The sequence below is a fragment of the Nanorana parkeri genome, unplaced genomic scaffold (genome assembly GCF_000935625.1).
Source record: "Nanorana parkeri isolate BGI_ZX_2015 unplaced genomic scaffold, ASM93562v1 scaffold1132, whole genome shotgun sequence".
Classification (NCBI taxonomy): domain Eukaryota; kingdom Metazoa; phylum Chordata; class Amphibia; order Anura; family Dicroglossidae; genus Nanorana; species Nanorana parkeri.
In genome coordinates, this window is record NW_017307400.1 from 224,771 (window position 1) to 244,675 (window position 19,905).

Here is a 19,905-nt window from a genome sequence, read left to right on the forward strand (position 1 = left end):
TGGGATGTCAAGAGTGAAATTAGTGTTCACTTGTTGGTTAAGCTCTCATTATTTGCCTACAGACGAGCAGTGACTGTATAGTATTACATCAGGTACATAACTACAGACCCAACAGGACAGAGAGCCCAACACTGACTGACTGCAAAGAAAGTCATCCAGGCATGAATAGAATATACAGATACATGATATATTGTTAGAAAAGGAAGCGGCTACAATTCCCCCAGGTTTCCCTGTTATGTCTGTTACAAGCATTGGGAAAGGCATTTTGGCAAGCTAAGGGTGCTGTGGGTTCCAGATGAGCTGTAGTTATCAGGGACAATTAGATCGCTGCTTTTAACCATTTTTATAGGGGGCAGCTACCTTCAGAAGTGTCTGTCACAAAACTTTGGTCCAGAGCAAATTGTTCTGTAGAGAGACACTGTGCGGTGTCAGCTTTGCCAAGTAAGAACTACTGCATTTTAGTTCTGAACACAAGGTCCATTTCCCTGTTGAAAACGGAATTTGTTTTTGTAGTTAGTACTGTACAGGCCAAGTTTTTTTTTAATGTTTCTTTGTTTTGGAAAAGCTGCCATGGTTTATTTGACACTGGCAACGCAATTAAGCGGCTTGGGGATGCATGGCAACTGCTATTTGGACTCTGTCCACCTGTAAATAACCCCCCCTCCCAATGTTTGGATTTCTGCCCCAGCAGAGGGCAAAAACAAGGCTGATGTAATCATAGCAGGCCAGGCATACAGAGTAATATCCCATGGCTGGACAGCTCCAAGCATGTGGGCCTTCCTCCATGCAGATAGCAGCTTGTTTGCTTTCCAGGAATGGGTGGGTGTAAAGAGGGAGCCCTAAAAAAAACGAGGTTTCTCCTCTCAAAACACAAAATTGCTGGTGAACAGCAGTCTTGCATAAATCCCAAATTGTGTATCTCTACCACATTACATGCACCAGTGGTTCAGAAGCGGGGAGGCTGTCAGCTTTGGCCCAGTGTTGGGGGGTATAAAAATGACGACTGATATGCTGCATATTACTGACAAAGCCAAGCAAGAAGACTAAATCCAGCCAATATTTTGTTTTTGGTTAGAAGAGTTTTGAATGGTGAAGAGTTAAAATTTATGTCAGGTTTCTATTTTTCTTTTCTAATAGGAAGATTTTTCCTTACTTCCTATCTCTGTGACACCAGAATAAGAAATTGGAGGGGCAGTTGTCAAAGGGACAGAAGGCCACAGACAACAGTAATATCATTGTCATGTTCGACCCCTTCATCGCTCTTCTAAATCACTTTTGCTTTATGCCTTTGTGCCCATTGGAGAGATTTTCCCTCACGTCATGTCTTGACAGGTAGTGAAGTGAAATATCCCCAACAGGGACACAGAAATCCCTGACTGATGCTCTACCGCTATCCCCACACTGCAAGAGTAAGTGCTCGTTATGGTCTATGGGCGAAAATGAAGAATATACACTTACCTGATCCTCGATCCTGCGGCAGTGACCACTAAGCCCTTGGTATCCTCACATCTATTGGGCTTGCATTAGATGTGATGAAGTCCTAGGCTTCATCGGAGCCCAGAGAGAGGTTGCGGAGACCAATTTAGCAGCCTGGTGGGACCTAGGATCTGGTGAGTATATCTTCCTTTTGTTGCTAGACCAAAACAGCACCTAACCCTTGCAGTGCAGGGGTAGCCCCACTGCAAGGGTTAATTTAAAAGAATCCTGAAGTTCCTCTTTAACACAATTCAGTTACGTGTCAGACATTTGTTTTTCATATTTTGCAGTCATACTCTAAAAAGAACTATTTGCATGTAAACTGATCACATAACACAATCCTAATGCAGTTTAATAAAACATGTTTCTCTGCAGAGTGCTTACTGTTTACGGGGGCCTTATGTTTTCATCACCCTGCCCAGTATGAAAGAGTCAAAACTCCATGCCATGTCCAAGCTGAACTGCTCTGAGCCAGTAAAAAGAAAGCCGCTCTGCTCCCATAATGCAACAGGAGCTTTTACCACTTCTGTGCAAGTTCTATAGTGTGTCCACATAAAGAAATGGCAGAAGAAGGCAAAGGCCAGGGCACATAAGGCACTTGCCCTAGTTCAGGTCAGGTAGGCCAAAGAAAGCAAATATGTTTTATTTCTCAATGGTGACTAACAAGGGGCTGAAGGTGTTCGTGTTACCTGTAACATTTGGAATGGCTGAAAGAAATGTGGAGAAGCATCACCTTCCCTGCAATTTGTAGTGGAGGCTGTAACTAGTCTTTAGGGAATCAATCATTACCCAGGAGACACTCTAGAAGCTTCATTATCATGGCCTTTCCATGGCCTTTGTATTCCTATAGACTTACAGGCAGAGGCTTAAATATTTCCTGGCACCATAGGCTGGAATTCTATTTTCCCCACGTGCTGGCATAGTACAAAACCACAAGAGAAAGGAAATACTGTATACTGACACCACTTGGCGTTATCACTTTTTCCCAAGCCTCAGACGTTTATATTATACATATCAAACCCCATGCTGATCTTCATATGATAGAATAGTAACATATTACATGAAAGCTGAACTCCAGGCAAACAGCTAAATGCAAAGATGAAATACCTATATATTGTTTTACCCTCTAGATGATTTGTAATTCTGGTAATCCAGTTCTGAGATTGCCTCAGATCTGATGCATGAAACAGCCCTGCATGGTTGGACAGGAGACTTCATTTTTTTGCTGAAGCTCTGTAACACTTACAGGTCTCCTCTCCAACCCTACCCTGTGATTGGACAGTGAAAGGAGAAGGAGCAAACTGATGAGTTTCTCTTTCTGTCACTCTTTTCTCCTCCTATTAGCATGCGCCTTGTGCTGCTTCTCCATCCCCCAGTCTTAGCTCTGTTGTACAGGAATTGTAAAAGGCTGATACCAAGTCAGACTCAGGCACTTGAACTGCTTGCATTACATATTAAATTTAAAATGATATTAAGAAATACAAAGCTGCATTAATCTACACTGTTTATCTGTATAGAGTTCAGATTTAATTGGCAACTTTTGTTTTTTGTACACATTTGTTCCGTGCAAGTAAAGACAGCCTTGTGAAAGCTGTAGTTGAATCTCCAGTGAATGCATAGCCTGGCTGTCTATGTGCCAGCTGATTAGAGCAGTGGTTTAGCCAATGGAAAACGGAATATTTCCTGTTCAGTCAACCCTTAAAATGTGTAATGGCAGATTTGTCCAATATACTTGGCACCTGTAGGGGGGCTCTGCGTTACTGCATGGAGAGGTCCATCAAAGGCAGGGGATCTAACTTGACAGTTTCAGCAACAGCTGACCAGCCTCAGGCTGTCTATGCCTATGTTACATTGGGCTCTTTTCTTGCAAGGATGCCCCTCTTTCTCTCTTGGGGTATTCTCATTTGGGAAGTAATTAAAATTCCTTCGCATCAGAGATTTTAATTTAACTTCCAGGCTGTAAAATCAGACAAGACCCTCCTTCTAGAAGAGCGCCTTTAGTGCAGGTTGAGTTATATTTTTAACCCCTTTCATCCACTGTCACAAGATTACCCCTGAACCAGGTGCGCCAGTAACTCTGTATCTTCCAGTGAGTGGATGTGAAACCATTTCAGGCAATTGTATGGACGTCTTCTGCATCAGATGGGTTTATATAATTAGATTTGCCGGTGCTAGAGAGGACAGGTGAATGGGCCTAGGTAATATCTGTTTGGATCTACTGTAATTGAGGTCTCTAGGCAGAAATCCAATTATCTTTTCAATTCTTCTCTCACTCTTATTGTAATTGTTTCTGTAACAGGCTTGCAATCTACAGACCTTTTTAGAAATCAGTTCCACAGTCAGGGCTCCTGTCTGACAAGTCATTGTGTGGCCATTTTGGCAGGATCACCTTAGTTGTTGCTTGACTGTTGACTCACAGTTCAAATATTCATTAATACGCCACAGCCATCATTTATTGAATGCTTGGAGGCTTCCATCATTTTTCATGCCATAGTGAATGGCCTGCAGCATGCCAGAGGTGGCTATGCATTTCTAGCCAGGGTTTTGACCTTTTTATCCATTTATGAACTATTACAGTCCCAGAGCCACTAATTAGTATCCTATGAGCTTGACTCTTAGCGTGGCTGGTGTAAATGAATGCAGCACTCCCACGCTATTAAACAAGTGTGGGGGTAATTTTGAATGGCTTATCAGTCAGCAGCTGCCTCGTTCTACCCTATTACTAATTTTCCTCTCTCTTCTCTCCTTGCTTTCCTGCCTGCTACAGTAATGTGGACACCAGAGAGCTCTGTGGTAAGATTCTGCTTCTAATGACCTTAAATGACAGTGGGGAATACAGCATGCTGACCATTTAATGCTTCCTATAGCAGTCGTAAGAATATGTAATTTGGGTCTGTGTCATTAACCTTTTGCTTTCCAATTTGACATTTACTGTGTTAATAATGTGGATCACGGTGACATTTGTAGGTTTGGCAGTCATTATAAAGTGAACCTGTTCATATGGTAAATATACTGTATTCACTCTTGTACAACTTTATTTTTCATTATTGCACTGTACCATCATATGTTATGATTATCATCTGCTTTTTCTCTTGGGGGTACTTGCAAGTAGAACTGTATCCAGGCTCTGGGCATTCATAATGGGCATGCATATTCTTATCAGCAGTAAACAAGCTTGTACTTACATTTGTAGCTGCAGGCACTGTGAAACAATTCATCCTCACAAGAGAAGCAGTGAAGTCACTCACGTTTAATCTCAGCACTCGTTGCTTCCCCTCTTCCTGTGAACCTGCTCTGTTCTTATATCACAGATTAGGAGACTGGCAGACTGCTAATTTACTGTTGGCAGAGTGGATTAAAATTATCTGTTGACAGAGAACAATTACATGAAAGTATGTTTACTCTGAACGTTGTGTATTAAAGGAGAATTATTAGTAGAGTGAAATACACTCATCCCCATAATTAGAGCCAGAGCTGAAGCTGTCACACATAGCCTCTATAGATCGAGAATTGAGCGATCACATACAACTGATCGGTCAGTTCCCAATCTTCTCCCTGCAGAGAGCCGTGACTATCAGCCACGGAGGCGGGCACAGCTGGCTCTGCCTCTAAAGAGGCAGAGCCAGCTGTCAATTAGGCAGCTGGATCCCGACAATATTGTTTAGAGCCGTCCTGGCTCTGTGCTGTCAGCATATAGCAGGCAATAGCCTGCTATATTCTGAGTTCTGGGTCACAGGAGGACATTAGTATATGTCCTCCTGTGACCCTAAAGAGAATTATGGCAAAAAAAAGTTTGGCCCATAGTTCTCTTTTAATTCTTATAAAATGTCTGCAGCTACAGAGGCCAGTGAGGGCTGGTTTTAAATCATTGTTGATCCTGGTTAAGAATATGCAAATAGTTGAATGACCAAAGCCGTGCCACAGTTCTACTTTGCAATATTGTTTTTGTTTGTTTTAGTAGAAATGTATTTACTGCTCACTCACTCCAGTGCTCTATGCTGTTATAAATAGGTAATGACCACTGCCCTCATCACATGTCCTCATGGATACTTTTTTTTTGTCCTGAGGAATAGAGGGACTGTGTCTGACCAGCTGTGTTGGATTACAGAATGCACTGAGTATTGCAATCAAACTCTGGTGCCTATTGGACAGCCCAGTCATATTTAGGCACACTGTTCAACTGCTATAACAGTAGAGTGGATGTAAGGAGGTTGCTAGTACATTGTTTGTATGACTGAATATTAGTTTCTTCAGCTGAGCTTTTAGCTGACATAGTTGCCTTTTCTTGTGCTTGATCGTACCATTGCAAAGAAACCACCTTCTTACTCTGAAAGGGTCCCTGAATCTGGGCCAATGCTGTGTGCAAATTTTGACTTTAGACCAAGTCAGGGCTCTGGCACCTCCACACTGCTTCCTTTAAAACAAATTGTGCATGTAGGTGATTTATGGACCAGTATGCCCTGGCATGAAGTAGGGGAACCTAGTTTAAGTTAAAATTGCAACAGTGTACCCCTGGTACAGCAGCTTCCGAAAGTGCAGGAGAAGACTTTTTATGAAAAGGGTTATGCAGGAACCTTGTGGTGTCACTTTTGGAGGACCACATGCGTTTAACAGCTCACTGGAAAGGTATCTTTGGATAGTAATAATGTTTAAGAATATTTGAGCACCATGGACCTCGAGGTTGATATAGAGGACCTGCCTTTTTCTCTAGTACACTTAATTTGAAATCCGCTAAAAAATATGATACTTCTTATAGATCACTTTTCAAAAGTTAATACTTTTTGAGAGAATTTCAAACTCAGCACTAGGTGTTGCTGCAGTAATCCATCCCTAAGCTAAGAATTTGGCGATGCATCTCCTTGCTAGCTTGTTCCTCAAAGAGACACAGTGCTTGCTTCAGAATATCAGATGCAATTGATGTATGTTTATGCCTCTCCCACTGTCTTTAACAGTCTAAGCTTACTAAGCTGCCTTTTATACTGGTATACATACAGTAGGAGCTTCAATTGGAGCTTTAAAATATTATTAATTTACAGGATTTATATAGCTCCAACAGTTTGCACAGTGCTTTACAAAATAAGGAAGACATTACAGTTACAATTCAAAGACAAGATGGTTAGGAGGGTCCTGCCCATTAGAGCTTACCATCTAAAAGGGAGGGGCAAATGATACAAAAGGAGGTAGCTGTGTGTGGGAATGAATTGTTTGAGAAAGCGATAGATCAGTGGTAAGGTTGAGGTGGTATAGGCTTCCCTGAAGACTCATCGCCTAATGACAGACAGAGTAGGAGATAGACAGACAGGTTGGTGTAATGAGTTTCAGAGGATGGGAGAGACTATGGAGAAGTCCTGGAGGTGAGCAAGGGAGGAGTTGACGAGGGAGCTAGAGTCCTTGGGAGGAGCGGAGAGAAGGGTGATACTTTGAGATGTTATCCTTTGGGTGAATGGAAGCCAGTGGAGGGATTGGCAGAGGGGGTTGCAGACAGTGAGCGGCTGGTTAGGTGAAATAACTTTACATGTCTGCATTAATTAATTTGTGACATGTCTCAGTATACAGTAACGGTATATATTTTTATTATAAAGCAGTCATTGAGCTTTAGGCAAGCAACTTTGCCCAGACTGAGATGATGTTTTTTAGTCTGCTGCTAGCAAGATAAAGCATTTCCGCAGTCTCCTGTCCCCTAGTGATCAATCTGCAAAATGTTATCTTTGTAGCAATTTACTAGATAAAAGGCTGCAGTGGGACTAATCTGTGTCAGACATCTTGAAACACAGTCAAGAACTGTGCAGGCTGACCCTGAACGATAATAGATAGATTTCTAGTGTGTGTTAATGGATATAAAGCCAATACAAAGCAATATTGAATTCATATTTAATAAGTTAGTGCAAAAAGTAAGGGCTTTGAGAAAAGGGAAACAACCCATAGCAACCAGATTTCAGTTTACTATCTTCAGAAGATTAAATCTGGTTTATATGAGTCACTGCATTTGTACACAGCCATTTAATTTTTGCACTTATACAACAACAACAAAAAACTTGGCAATGAGCTCTGTGTCTGCGATTGGTTATATCCGGATTATGGTCATGTTCTTTTTAATAAATGTATGTTTTCTGTTTTTTACAGACTATTTTGCAAATCATATGGGGGATTATGAAGATGTCCTCTCTTCGCTCGAAACCCTAAATTTGTCAATACTAAAGGCAATGGACTACACCAAGAAGGTGAGTTCTGAAGGCTGTCAATGTCAAGTATATACAGTAAATAGGAAAGTACTAAAACAAACTTCAAGCCTGTTACTTAACGGAAATCTTCTTTTGACAATCTGTATTACTCATAAACTTCAAGTGTTTCCGTACACAGGAGAGTATTGTCACAAACATATTATATTCTAATTGTAAATGGAAGGTATGACAAGTTAAGAAATTAACAGGAAACAAAATATTATATAAGGTACAAAATTTACTCTTGAAATCAATGGTTTCCTAAACCAGGGGTAGGCAAACTCCTGCCCTCCAGCAGTGTTGAAACTACAAATTCCATCATGCATCTGCCTGTGGGAGTCATGCCTGTGGCTGTCGGAGTCTTGCAATGCCTCATGGGATTTGCAGTTGCACCTGGAAGGCCAGAGTTTGCCTCCCCCTTTCCTAGACCAAGGTCTGAAATCTTGCAACTTATTATTGAGGTTCGTTATTTGGAAGTGTCTTGGTGCATTCCCTGAGCCTGGTGCATATGGACTAAATGTCATTTTTGCCCCTTTAGTAATGTGAAGTTCCCACCTCCTGAAAGCTGACTGAAAGGCAAAATTGTTGGATGTGTGCAGAGTTGGAACTTTGCCTGTGGGAACAGCTCAGTATGTGGCCTAGTGGCGGGTCCAGGGGGGGGGGGCAACGGGGCAATTGCCCCCCCCAGAGATAGAGCCGCTGCCACCCGCAGTAGTAGCGACAGGAGTACATCACAGTGGCCTGGACATACTGCTGTCACTGTCCGAGTTTACTGTGGATCAGTGGCCGCCGCTGCTGCAGGCACGATCTCCTGTCAGCTCGGCTCTGCCGCTGAGGAGAGGAATCGCCGTACAGGCTCCTATGTTCCTCCGCCCACCTCTGCTGCTATTAGCTGGGAGGGAGAATGCAGCACCGTCATTGGCTGCCTCGGTATTTGTCAGCAGAGCGGGAAGGGAACTGCAGAGGAGGCACAACAAGGCTGCTTGGGGCTGCACATGGATGGAGGAGACATTGATGCTCCCCCCTCCCCCACCACCACCTGGAGAGGAAGAAGAGGGCATGAGGACAGAGCACATCACCACAAGTCCCTTTTCTAACTTACACCACTGACCTCCGCACTGCGTCACCTTACTGACCTCCGCACTGCATCACCTTGCTGAGCTCCGCACTGCGTCACCTTGCTGACCTCCGCACTGCGTCACCTTGCTGGCCTCCGCACTGCGTCACATTACTGTCCTCTGCGCACTGCATCACATTACTGACCTCCACGCACTGCTTCACCTTACTGACCTCCCCACTGCGTCACCTTACTGAGCCCCGCACTGCGTCACCTTACTGACCTCCGCACTGCGTCACCCTTGCTGACCTCCGCGCACTGCGTACATTACTGTCATCTGCGCACTGCGTCACATTACTGACCTCCCCACTGCGTCATCTTACTGAGCTCCGCACTGCGTCACCTTACTGACTTCCGCAATGCGTCACCTTACTGAGCTCCGCACTGCGTCATCTTACTGACTTCCGTGCACTGCGTCACCTTACTGACTTCTGTGCACTGCGTCACCTTACTGACTTCCGTGCACTGCATCACCTTACTGACTTCCGTGCACTGCGTCACCTTAGACCCTGGATCCGCCCCTGATGTGGCCATGACAGGAGGGTTTAGGAGGCTGTTGTAGGGATGTCCAGATATGTCTAGGTGCCTGTGTTCTATCAAAGTTTGTGACTGGGTTGGAATGTGTGACCGGTCACGTGGTCACACATTTTAACGTAATCCCACCCAGTTTTTCGGAGGTGGAATATGTGACCAGCAAAAGGTGAAGAATTCCAATGCTTTGTCACCTGTTCCTGGGCAGATCGGCTTTGCAGATCGTATGTACAGGAGAACCAATCTGCCCTGGAACAGCTGATCGGTCCTGAAATGTCACTTCTATCTGACTTTGTGGGATGTAAGATCGCACAGTCGGATAGAAGTGACATTTCAGGACCGATCAGCTGTTCAAGGGCAGATCGGGTTTCCTGCACATACGATCTTTGATTCCGATCTGCCCTGGAACAGCTGAGAAAGCGTTTTAATTCTTCACCTTTCGCCGGTCACAAATTCCACTGCTGAAAAACTAGGCGGGATTACATTAAAACGTGTGACCACGTGACCGGTTACACATTCCACCGCTGTTAAACTGGGCGGGATTACGTTAAAATGCGTGACCACGTCACCGGTCACACATTCTTACGTAGTCACAAACTTTGATAGAACACCTGCACTTCATGCCTGCAGCATCCCCTCCCATAGAGTGTCTTTTAAAGTGCCACTTATGTGCAGTATAGTGAATTATGATTGGTTACAGTGATGACGGTGATTCAGATGGACTAAAGAGAATGATTTCATTTACTTTTATTTCCAATTAAAAAACACCAGCTGCATTTCTACAATGCACAAGAACTCTTTGCCATCTGTTTTCATCCTAAGGAGCCCCCAAGCAACTCTCATTTAATATGGCAAACCTAAATGTCTTGCACTGATCAGCTGTTATTTGGTAAGATTCTGTTTCTTTTGTGGCATTTATTGGCTCAGAATTGTCTGATATATGAATAACTTCCCAGGGTAAAAAGAAACACAAAGAACATTTTCCGTTTTAGCCCTAGAGAAAGAGCAAATATAGAAGTACGGAACAAAGAATTCAAATGGAATATGTGTCAGCCCTTGATTTGCCTGTGAACACTGAAATCTCACATGGGACTTGTCAACACATCGGAGTGTATTACCTAGCTAACTAGGCTGAATAAAGAGACATGTCCATAGAGTTTAACCTCTAGCAAACTCTAGCAGTTTTGCACATGTATTGTGACCAGCTTAGCTTCACAGCACACACTACAAAAGCTACAGCGGCAATCCTCGAGCTCGCTAGACCTTTTTGTGTTTGCACAGACTGATTACACCAGAGTGATCTGTGCCATACAGAATATGAAGGCTGGCATTTCCTTTCAGCTTTTTAAGCGTAATCCTTTTATCATTTGTATCCTTTACGGATTATATCTGTGCCATTGCTCCCAGTTCTGCAGCATTGGAGTCTTGTTATACTTGCACATTGTGCTGTTTCAGAAGAACTTTGTGAGATTGTTGAAGTAAACACTTTGAGGTCTGCAGAGTCAGCGGGTCATAGCATTGGTATTAATTAGGACAGAGTACATAGCATTCGATGGTTTTAGGCTGAAAGCAAACCCTATTTTCTGTGCATTATTTAGCAGATGATGTGCCGCTCTTAGCAAACAACTTGTCAAACCAGCATGTTTTTCGGATGAGGTCCATTAGACAAAGTGACCTCAAAACCTTCTTGGTGTGAAGATTCTGCTGTATATCAAAAATATGGCAGTTACTAATGACAAACTGACCTGAGAAAATAATTTTGATTTCAAATTAGGAGTTTTTGCAGACGCTAAATATAACCAGCTGACACATTTACCTACTTGTCTTGTAATGGAGTGGTAGCTTATACATAGTCAAGCAGTTGAAACTCTCAAAAGCACCGAGTTCATGTTGACACCCTGTACAGCCAAAAGCAAAATAGGGAAAGTTCTTGTTGCAGCATGGGAGGTGAACTTCTTCCATGGTTCAAGTCTGTTCAGCTACAGTATATCAAAGTGGGGATGAGAAGGGCCACACACAGGAGCTAAAATCTCTGCATGGATGCACCATAAAGGTGGCCATACACCTGCCGATTATCGTACGATAATGGCGGGGAAATCCCGCGAACGTAAGATAATCGGCAGGTGTATGGAAGGAGTGTAACCGTTTCTCGCACATCTTTTGTCTTACGAGCACGTTTGAAAACCAGCTGGAAATCGTAAGATTTTCGGCGGGTTGTTGCGTGCTCGTAAGACAAATGCCGCACGGGCCGGTGTGCGCAAGCGCACACTGCCCGCTCAGCATTGCAGTCATCGGAAGCCCTCCCTTCAGCGGGGCGGGCTTGCGATGATCGCAAGTACGATCAGCCTGTCAAAGATGGGCAGATCTTACGTTTTTTTAATTACCTTACAAACATCGCAAGACGGAAGTGTATGGCCAGCTTAAGAGGATTGTTTTTTCAGAAGGGATTTTAGTTTTTATATAATTTCCATTATAACATAAATATGGGTGTAGTGGATGTTTCCACACTTAAAATATATGTCAAAACAAAAACAAAAAACACATCCAGTACATCTCTGCATTATGTGTACATTTCCACATCTTTTATTCCTTTAAAGCCGCTGCAAGTACCGTATATACTCGAGTATAAGCCGAGATTTTCAGCCCATTTTTTTGGCTGAAAAGTGCCCCCCTCGGCTTATACTCGAGTCAGCGTCAGGTGTCTTCTTACTTACCTCGCCGAGCGTCGCGTCACTGCTGCTCCGGTGGGCGGCGCTCCGAGCGGGGTCATCTGGCAGTCTCCGGGTCCTAATTTAGGTGGCCGGAGACTGCCAGATGACCCCGCTCGGAGCGCCGCACACCGCAGCAGCAGCGACGCTCGGCGAGGTAAGTAAGAAGAAGAAAAAACCCCCCGCAGCGGCCAGTCAGGCAGGGGAGCAGGGATGAGTCAGCGGCGCGCTGATCAGGCGAGAGGAGCTCCAGGTGGGGTTGTAATTTAGCGGGCAGGCACCTCTGAGCCAGCTAAATTAGGACCCCACCTGGAGCTCCTCCCACTGGACCAGTGCGCCGCTGACTCTCTCCGTGATGTGATGATCGATCACCGGCACACGGAGAGAGAGAGAGATTTATTAAGCAATTATATATGTATTGTCTGCACTGTATTAGCAGTATATACTACATATAGAGTATATACTGCTAATACAGTGCAGACAATACATTTACAATTATACTAACATGAATGTATTAAATGATCTGTATGTAGCCCTGTACTATGGATCATTTAACCCATTCATGTTAGCAGAGGATCATTGTAAATGTATTGTTGCAGGCACTCTATATGTACATGTACTATATACTACATATAGAATGCACTGAACAATAGATTTACAATTATCCTCTGCTAATATGAATGAATTTTATTGGTATCTATCTACCAGTAGCTGCCTCATTTCCCTCGGCTTATATTCGAGTCAATACTTTTTCCCAGTTTTTTGTGGTAAAATTAGGTACCTCGGCTTATATTCGGGACGGCTTATACTCGAGTATATACGGTAATTAAAAATACTGGTTATGGTTAATTATTTTTCTCACTGTATGTGCACCTATCACTTTATTTTTGTGTTTTTCACTCCACAGGATTGAGGGTGTGGGTCTTCGGGCCTATCCTGAAGTCTAGGGGGAGGATGTGTGGCCCTCAGGTTCCTTCAACAAGACAAAAACAAAACGGACAAGCGCACAACCAGGGGGTACAAACTTATGGGAGATGTGGTATAAGGACAGGGATTGCAGTGTGCAAGCTCTATGAAAAACAGAGAGAGGAGCCCTTTGATAACCAAATGAGTGAAAATTGTATTTAGAGCGCTACTACTGTACTAGGCATATAGTACCGGTTTCATGTACTATATCAGTGATATAAGTAAGTTTCCCTATATGCCTAGTACAGTAGTAGCGCTCTCAATACAATTTTCACTCCTCAGGTTCCTTCCTCCCCTGAATCGGGGGAGCCCTCAACCTAGTACTCTGTGGTCGGCTTTGGCTGGCCCTGAGGAATGGGTCCGCCTGATTTCGGCCAGGTGGACATCAGTGCCTTGTCCCAGTCAGGAGCCTTGCGCCCTGGGGGGGTCTCGGGTGATGGCCCTGTCTCTTCGGGAGACGGACCCTTTAGATAGCACTTTTTTGTGTGTGTTTCACATGCACCTTTTTTTTGTTCACATTTTGGGTGTTTCATAGCACGCTCCACGGGCTTAAAAAAATTAAAATACTGGTTAATCCTAACAGATTCCACTCCTAATGCCCAGTTGTCTTCTACTAAACTGATACATCAGGGGCTGCAGAAAAAGATATTTAGGACTCTGTATCCTCAATCTCTTTTTCTATTTTAAAGGGGAAATATCAGTGTTTAGACCCCTGATGTTTCCCCAAAGCCCCCGACAGTAAAGTAAAAAAATAATTAAAGCAATTTGAAAAATGGTTGGGAAAAAGTCCTTTTTAGTTTTGTTTTTTGCCTGACAAAATGTCTATTTTTGGTTTCGGTCTACAAATTTCATTTCGGTGCATCCCTAATTTTAAGCCAGTATGACACTACCCTCTGTTAAATAGAAAGCCCCCCAGAAATGCACTTGTTGAATATAAGTAAGAACCGATTGAATGAAGCGGCTCTTAAGGTGGAACTAAAATCTGCTACATTTACCTTCCCTCCATCAATGCGACATCCGTGAACTTCCCTTGCCAGCACTGACATCTTCACCTGATCTTCTTCTGGGTTTGGCATCTTCTGCCTCCTTGACTAGCCGGCCCGGGATTACTTAACTCCCCTGCATGCATATGGAGGTTAATTTATCCTGACACCAAGGATAAATTGATCCAAGCTCAATGTACATTGTAGAGTAGTTTGTTAACATGAAAATAGGAAGCTTTTATTGTGGAAGAGACGCACTATCTCCTCTGCAATAAAAATCCTTTCTTCTAGGAATGTTTTTTCTTACCGCTAAAGTGCCTCTTTAAAGAACCCAGGGCAGAAAAATTCTTAACCCTTGCAGTGGGGTCTATTTGTCCTGGTTACTGTTGTCACCAGGAAAAAAAAAATTTGAGTTATCACCAGAACAGAAATAGAGGTGAAATTGTCCAATCAGGACACTTGTTCTGGTGACAACTGTCTAAGAGGGTATTTCCCACTTCCTGTTCTATAGACAGAGAGCAAATGAGATTTCCTGTCATTAGCTCTGTATCTATAGAACAGCAAGTGAAGGGAAATCTCTCCAATTGGACAAACATGATAATAAAAAATGAAAGAGTTTTTAAAAGCATATTCCACCAGAGGACCTGTCACTGCCAATATGCTATCACATGGGGGCTTGTAAGCCCCCCCCACCTTATGTGATAGCAATTACAGTAAAGTAAAAAAAATTACAGTTTTTAAAATTAATATTAAATAAAACAAATGTAAAAATAATTTTTAAAATGTTTTTTAAAGTCCCCACGAGCATGCGTGTCTTCACGTAAACATGCGTCGGGTGCGCCTATGTATCAAAACGACGATCGCGCTACACATGTTGGGTATCGCCGCGCACATCAGAGTGAGAGCAATAATTCTAGGGCCAAGATTAAATGTATCTCTAAAATGATGACCTGTGGGGGCTTTTAAAGCGTTGTTTATGGACTTTTTGGGGTACTTTTGTCGCAGTTTCATGGACGTACACAATTTTTAACCTGGGCATGTTGGGTATCTATTTACTCATTGTAACCTCCTCTTTATATTTTATTTTCAAAATGGGTATTTTATTGTGTTTTGGGGCATTTAAGTGCATCTTTCACTAAATTTTGGGGTTTTGATAAGGAGTTGCGCTAGTATCGTGCAACATAAAAATTTGCAATTGCCACTATTTTATTCTATAGGGTCTTGGCTTTCAGAAAATATATAATGTTTGGGGGTTTGAAGTCATTTTCGGGCCTAAAATGTGGATTATAACTCGGGTGCAAAAAATTAGGGAAAAAGAGGCCTCGGACATGAAGGGGTTAAGATTTAACTCCTGAGTTTAGGGTCACTTTACTACAAACCTGGTTTTGGAGGAATCCTCTTCAGGAACCTGTGCACTACACCCTCAATCCACTGATTGCACTTGCAATGCCTTTTAGACTCAAATGCAAAAAATTAATACATGCACATTATTCTTATATATTAATAATGATGAAAAAAAGACAGATGAATTGCAAACGCAGCGATCTTGACTCTAAAGTCCCTGAGGGATATAAGTAAAACTGCAAGATTTAATACACTGCCACCTATCCAAAGCTAAGCTACCAGTTTTGGAAGCCTTAACTCCATAAGAAAAATCTTAGCAGAATATCTGGGTTTGTAAAATTTATGAGACAGATAATGCGATTTGCTAAGTTGTCCCTGTAACAAGAAGAACATATAACATATGAATGCCAGATTATATGGCCGCCCCTAAGTGATGGCATCACCTGATTTTCATATAAATTCAGCTGTCTATTCCTCTGGGTCTAGCGATCATTTCGATATGGTGTCTTCACTGAAGGAAACCTCTACTTATGCATATTTTTCATTAAATGCACAGTTTGAATTGCCAGGTTAGTGACAGGCTTTGTTAAATAACAACTAAAAGCACGCGTTTAAGACAGAAGTAAATTGTAATGGCTTTTTGTTGACTACATTTGTTGTGTAACGGAACCATAGGATTTTCCATAAAATCTTATACCACTGAGTTTGCCGCTTCCTTTTCAGCATGTAACCCACTAGTAGTCTTGTTCGATATGATGTTGGCAGATTACAAAAATAATAACAGTGTAAAAAAAATGCATGGGGCAAATCCCTGTGTCTAACTGTGCAAGTGCTGCTTACTTAGACTTCAAGTAGTAATAAACTCTCATATTTGTTTTATATAATGAATCTAACATTGCCCAGCAAGGTGTTTTTGAAATGTTTGCCTAAACACTTACAGTCACCATGTTTCCAAACAGCTCCAACTCTCTCAGCTCCACTTCAATGAACATCCTGTTGAATACAAGATCACAAGGGACAGCACAGTCTCCGGCATCTGACCATCTACTAGTTTGGAGCAGGGACCGCACTATATAGAGGTGCCTTGGCGCGGCTGTGCGGCTTTCACATTTTCTGCTGAAGATGTGTATCTAAACCTCTGTTTTTAACCTTAGCGGTGAGACAAGTTTTTTTGCATGCTGGCTGGTGAGTGTGCTGGGAAAACTTTTTGCTGTTGTGTGTTTGTGGAGAAACACAGCTTACTAGCACACACAGGGGTGGTCCCACAGGAGCCACCCTAAAACAGGATATCAGTGCTCAGGCCACCAGCTGATTTTGCAGAAAGCTAAAACATTTTAACATTTTATCAAGGAGCAGAATGATGTGCAGCTGAAACAACAAGTGCATGGCCAAGACATATGCAAAAAAAGGCTGAAGGGAGATCAGCAGAATCATCAAGAAATGATTAGGAAAGGTAAAAAAAGTCTTTTATAGGGAAAAAAATAGCAATTGTTTGATACACGGTGCTTTAATGCAGCGTTTCTCAACCAGTGTGACATAGCACCCTGGGGTGCCTTCTGGTTTCCTCTGGTTGTCTTGAATTTTTACCAGCACCATGGAAACAAATTATGCTAATTCAGTTAGTGTGGGATCCATTCTGAAAAGGATGGTAGAATGCCTCCTTCTAGGCCTGCTCTGCCTTCTGCCATGCTACCACAGCTTCTCTGATGTGAATGGGGAATGAGGAACCCTGATGTGAAAGTGGGCTGCTGATGTAAAGGGGAGCTCTGATGTGAAAGGGTGGATGGTGATGTAAAAAGGGGGGCTCCTGAAGTGAAGGGGGCTCCGGATATGAAGAGGGTACTCTGATGTGAAGGGAGAACCCCATGGGATAAGGGTCTGGTATTGATTTTGGAGGGACCACGCCTTTTATATTTTAGACTGGGGTGGCTGGAGATTTTGCATACTTTTGCCATGACTGAAAAAAGGATGAGAATTGCTGCTTTAGCATACCAACTATCTTCTAGTTAAGGTTTAGATCTACTTTAAGCAAACGCCACCTGTCATAAAAAAAAATATAGTCTTCTATTGCTGATGTCTCTTCTGAATAAGCTAGTTGCCTGGCTCTCCTGCTGATGCCTTGGCTTGAGTTCTTTGAGTCATTGACCTGGAACAACTATGTAGATCAGGAATACATTCTTTATTAGCTGCATGCTTGTCCCAGGTCAGTGACTCGGGCCTGCTAGATTACATACCTCAGATCCACAGGTGAATGATGCAATGACTGCAGAAGGTGCCGCATGTAATCAGTAGTAGAAGAAGAAGTCATCACCTTGCCTGATTAAGGAGCCCGTTTGCTTTTCAATGTGATGCTATGATTATCCAATATCAATAAAGACGGAGTAGAGACTGGTGTGCCGGTGATTTCTTCTTCTTCTATCACTGAAGCAGGCCTGATGACACAGTATGGTGCACATAACTGAGATATCCTGCAAGTTCCCTGTGTGGTTGGGAATACCAATAATCCCTGTGCATAGTTGGAGCCATATGATGGTCCTAAAATTTTAAAAAGGAATTTTTGCCCACAGAAAGCAAACAGGGTTAGAATCCTTAGCCTTAGGTATGATTGAACTTTTTGGGGTCTATTTAAAGGCAATTTGCAAAGAAATGCTCCTAGGCGCTGTCTAGTGGCCATAATGCGGTATTCCTGTACATTGCACTTGACCCAAAAAGATAAAATACAAGAATGTTCATTTTTTGCCTCTGTTGCACAGAATGAACATACACAGAGATTTGCTGGGCCAATGGCTCTGTGAATTGTTTATAAATAGACTCCTTAGTGACCTCTGTACTTCACTAACAGTTGCCTCTAACGCTACTTTCTAGCAAAGTCTTGTTATTAGGAAACTGATTAAAATCTCTTTTTTTTTTTTTATTCATATTTACAGTTTACTAATAGATTTCCTTCATTAAAAAAGAAAAAGGAAAATGTTTAGCTTGTGATAACTTCCATCCTTAATAGTAATTACACAGAAATAGGAGTTGGTCCTGCCCACTGTTAAATGGCATTTTTGATCATCCTGTTGCTCCTTACCCCCTTCCTTCCCTTTTCTGTCCCCCACAGTGTTCCTGATAGGCAGCCAATTAAATTACAGCACAAAATCTCCTGTCATGGGTCTACTTGTTATGGCTGCCTGCAGTGAAGTAGCGATAAAAATAGCAGCGACAGAACCTACTCGTGTGCTGGTAAAGGTGCATTCTCTGCAAGTCAAGAGCAATTCATGTAATAGAATTAAAACTCAAAGCCTGCCTGTCACTGGGATATGGAGGTCTCATTCGAGATGGCGAGCAGCTACAGTAATGTGATTTACCTTTAAACGAGGTGCACTCTTTCTTTTGTATTATTTCTCGTGGATTATTTCGAAAGAAAGCAAGGATGTCATGAATAGATTTATCTATTTATGTGACAGCATATTTTATAGTCTGGGTAGTCAAAAATAATTGCTTTATAAATCTGCTTGGCTTTTCAGGCGCTCATCCCTGATTTAACCATAAGTGCCCACCATTGCATAATGCCTTGTATACCCTCACTAGTGACTACGAATTTGTAGCAGATGAGGTAAAAAAAAAGGAATAGACTGTGCAATTTTTTTTTCCTCAGCAGTCAAACAGGTTGGTAGTACACAGGCTTTATTGCCTATCCGCTTGACAAGCTCCTACGGAACATTTTTAATGCACATTTTTTTAAATTATGGTACAGAAAATTATTTTTACCCGGAAAGAACAAAAAAAACTCTGCTTCTCCCTGCACCAACAAATGCCGCCTGAGGCTAAATAATCCCTGGCTGAAGTTTCTTTAGAGACAGACACTTCCAAGCTCACTGGTTTACCCTGCTGACCTCCATGTCTCTGCTGTATCCTGTAATGTGTGAAGATCAGCAAGACGAACCAGTGAGAACTCCCATAAGAAGAAAGAAACTTCACCCAGGGATTACTTAGCATCAGAATAGTGTTTGGCTTAATGGGTGGTGGTGGCGGTATGACTATAGTTCTTTGCAGGTACACAGTCTCTTTAAGAAGTGATGGGTGATTGGATACAAGTCCAGTAATAAAGTAAGCTTTGAGTGGTCTGACTCTTTAAACTTACCTCCTGAATTAAAGATTCCAATGACTGGCATTAAATGGTATGTCCATCCGTGATATCGCTACTAGAGATTGAGTGGTGTGCTTTGTCATGCATTGGCTTTTTATATCTATTGGGGATACCAGTGACAAGACCTTTCGATACGTTTTTTCTTTCTCATTCATGAAAGTGTATTTCTACTTTTGCAGTCAAATTTGAGGAATACCCTCTGTATGTTTGGTATGTGTTCCTATTCACACAGCATGAAAAAAAATATATATATATTTTTAATATTTCTTACCTTTTTTAGATGTTTTGTTGCAGTAGGTAAAATGGCTGAATCCAAGTGTTTCTGATTGCTTTTACAGTGACCTGTCCTTATAGAAAGACTAAGGACAAGAATGTGTGGCATGTGTTTCTCTCACTAACATACAATGCAGAAGCCAGGCTTTTAATC

General features: G+C 42.4%; 1 protein-coding gene across 1 annotated transcript in view; it reads left to right on the plus strand.

Moving 5' to 3' along the window:
• The window catches only part of NECAB2 (N-terminal EF-hand calcium binding protein 2), a 164,577-nt gene that overhangs the window by 91,723 nt on the left and 52,949 nt on the right, over positions 1 to 19,905 (plus strand). The window contains exons 4-5 of the mRNA XM_018568055.1: positions 4,244 to 4,269; positions 7,600 to 7,697. Of these exons, the coding sequence (XP_018423557.1) occupies positions 4,244 to 4,269; positions 7,600 to 7,697 (124 nt within the window). The remainder of the gene's footprint in view (positions 1 to 4,243; positions 4,270 to 7,599; positions 7,698 to 19,905) is intronic.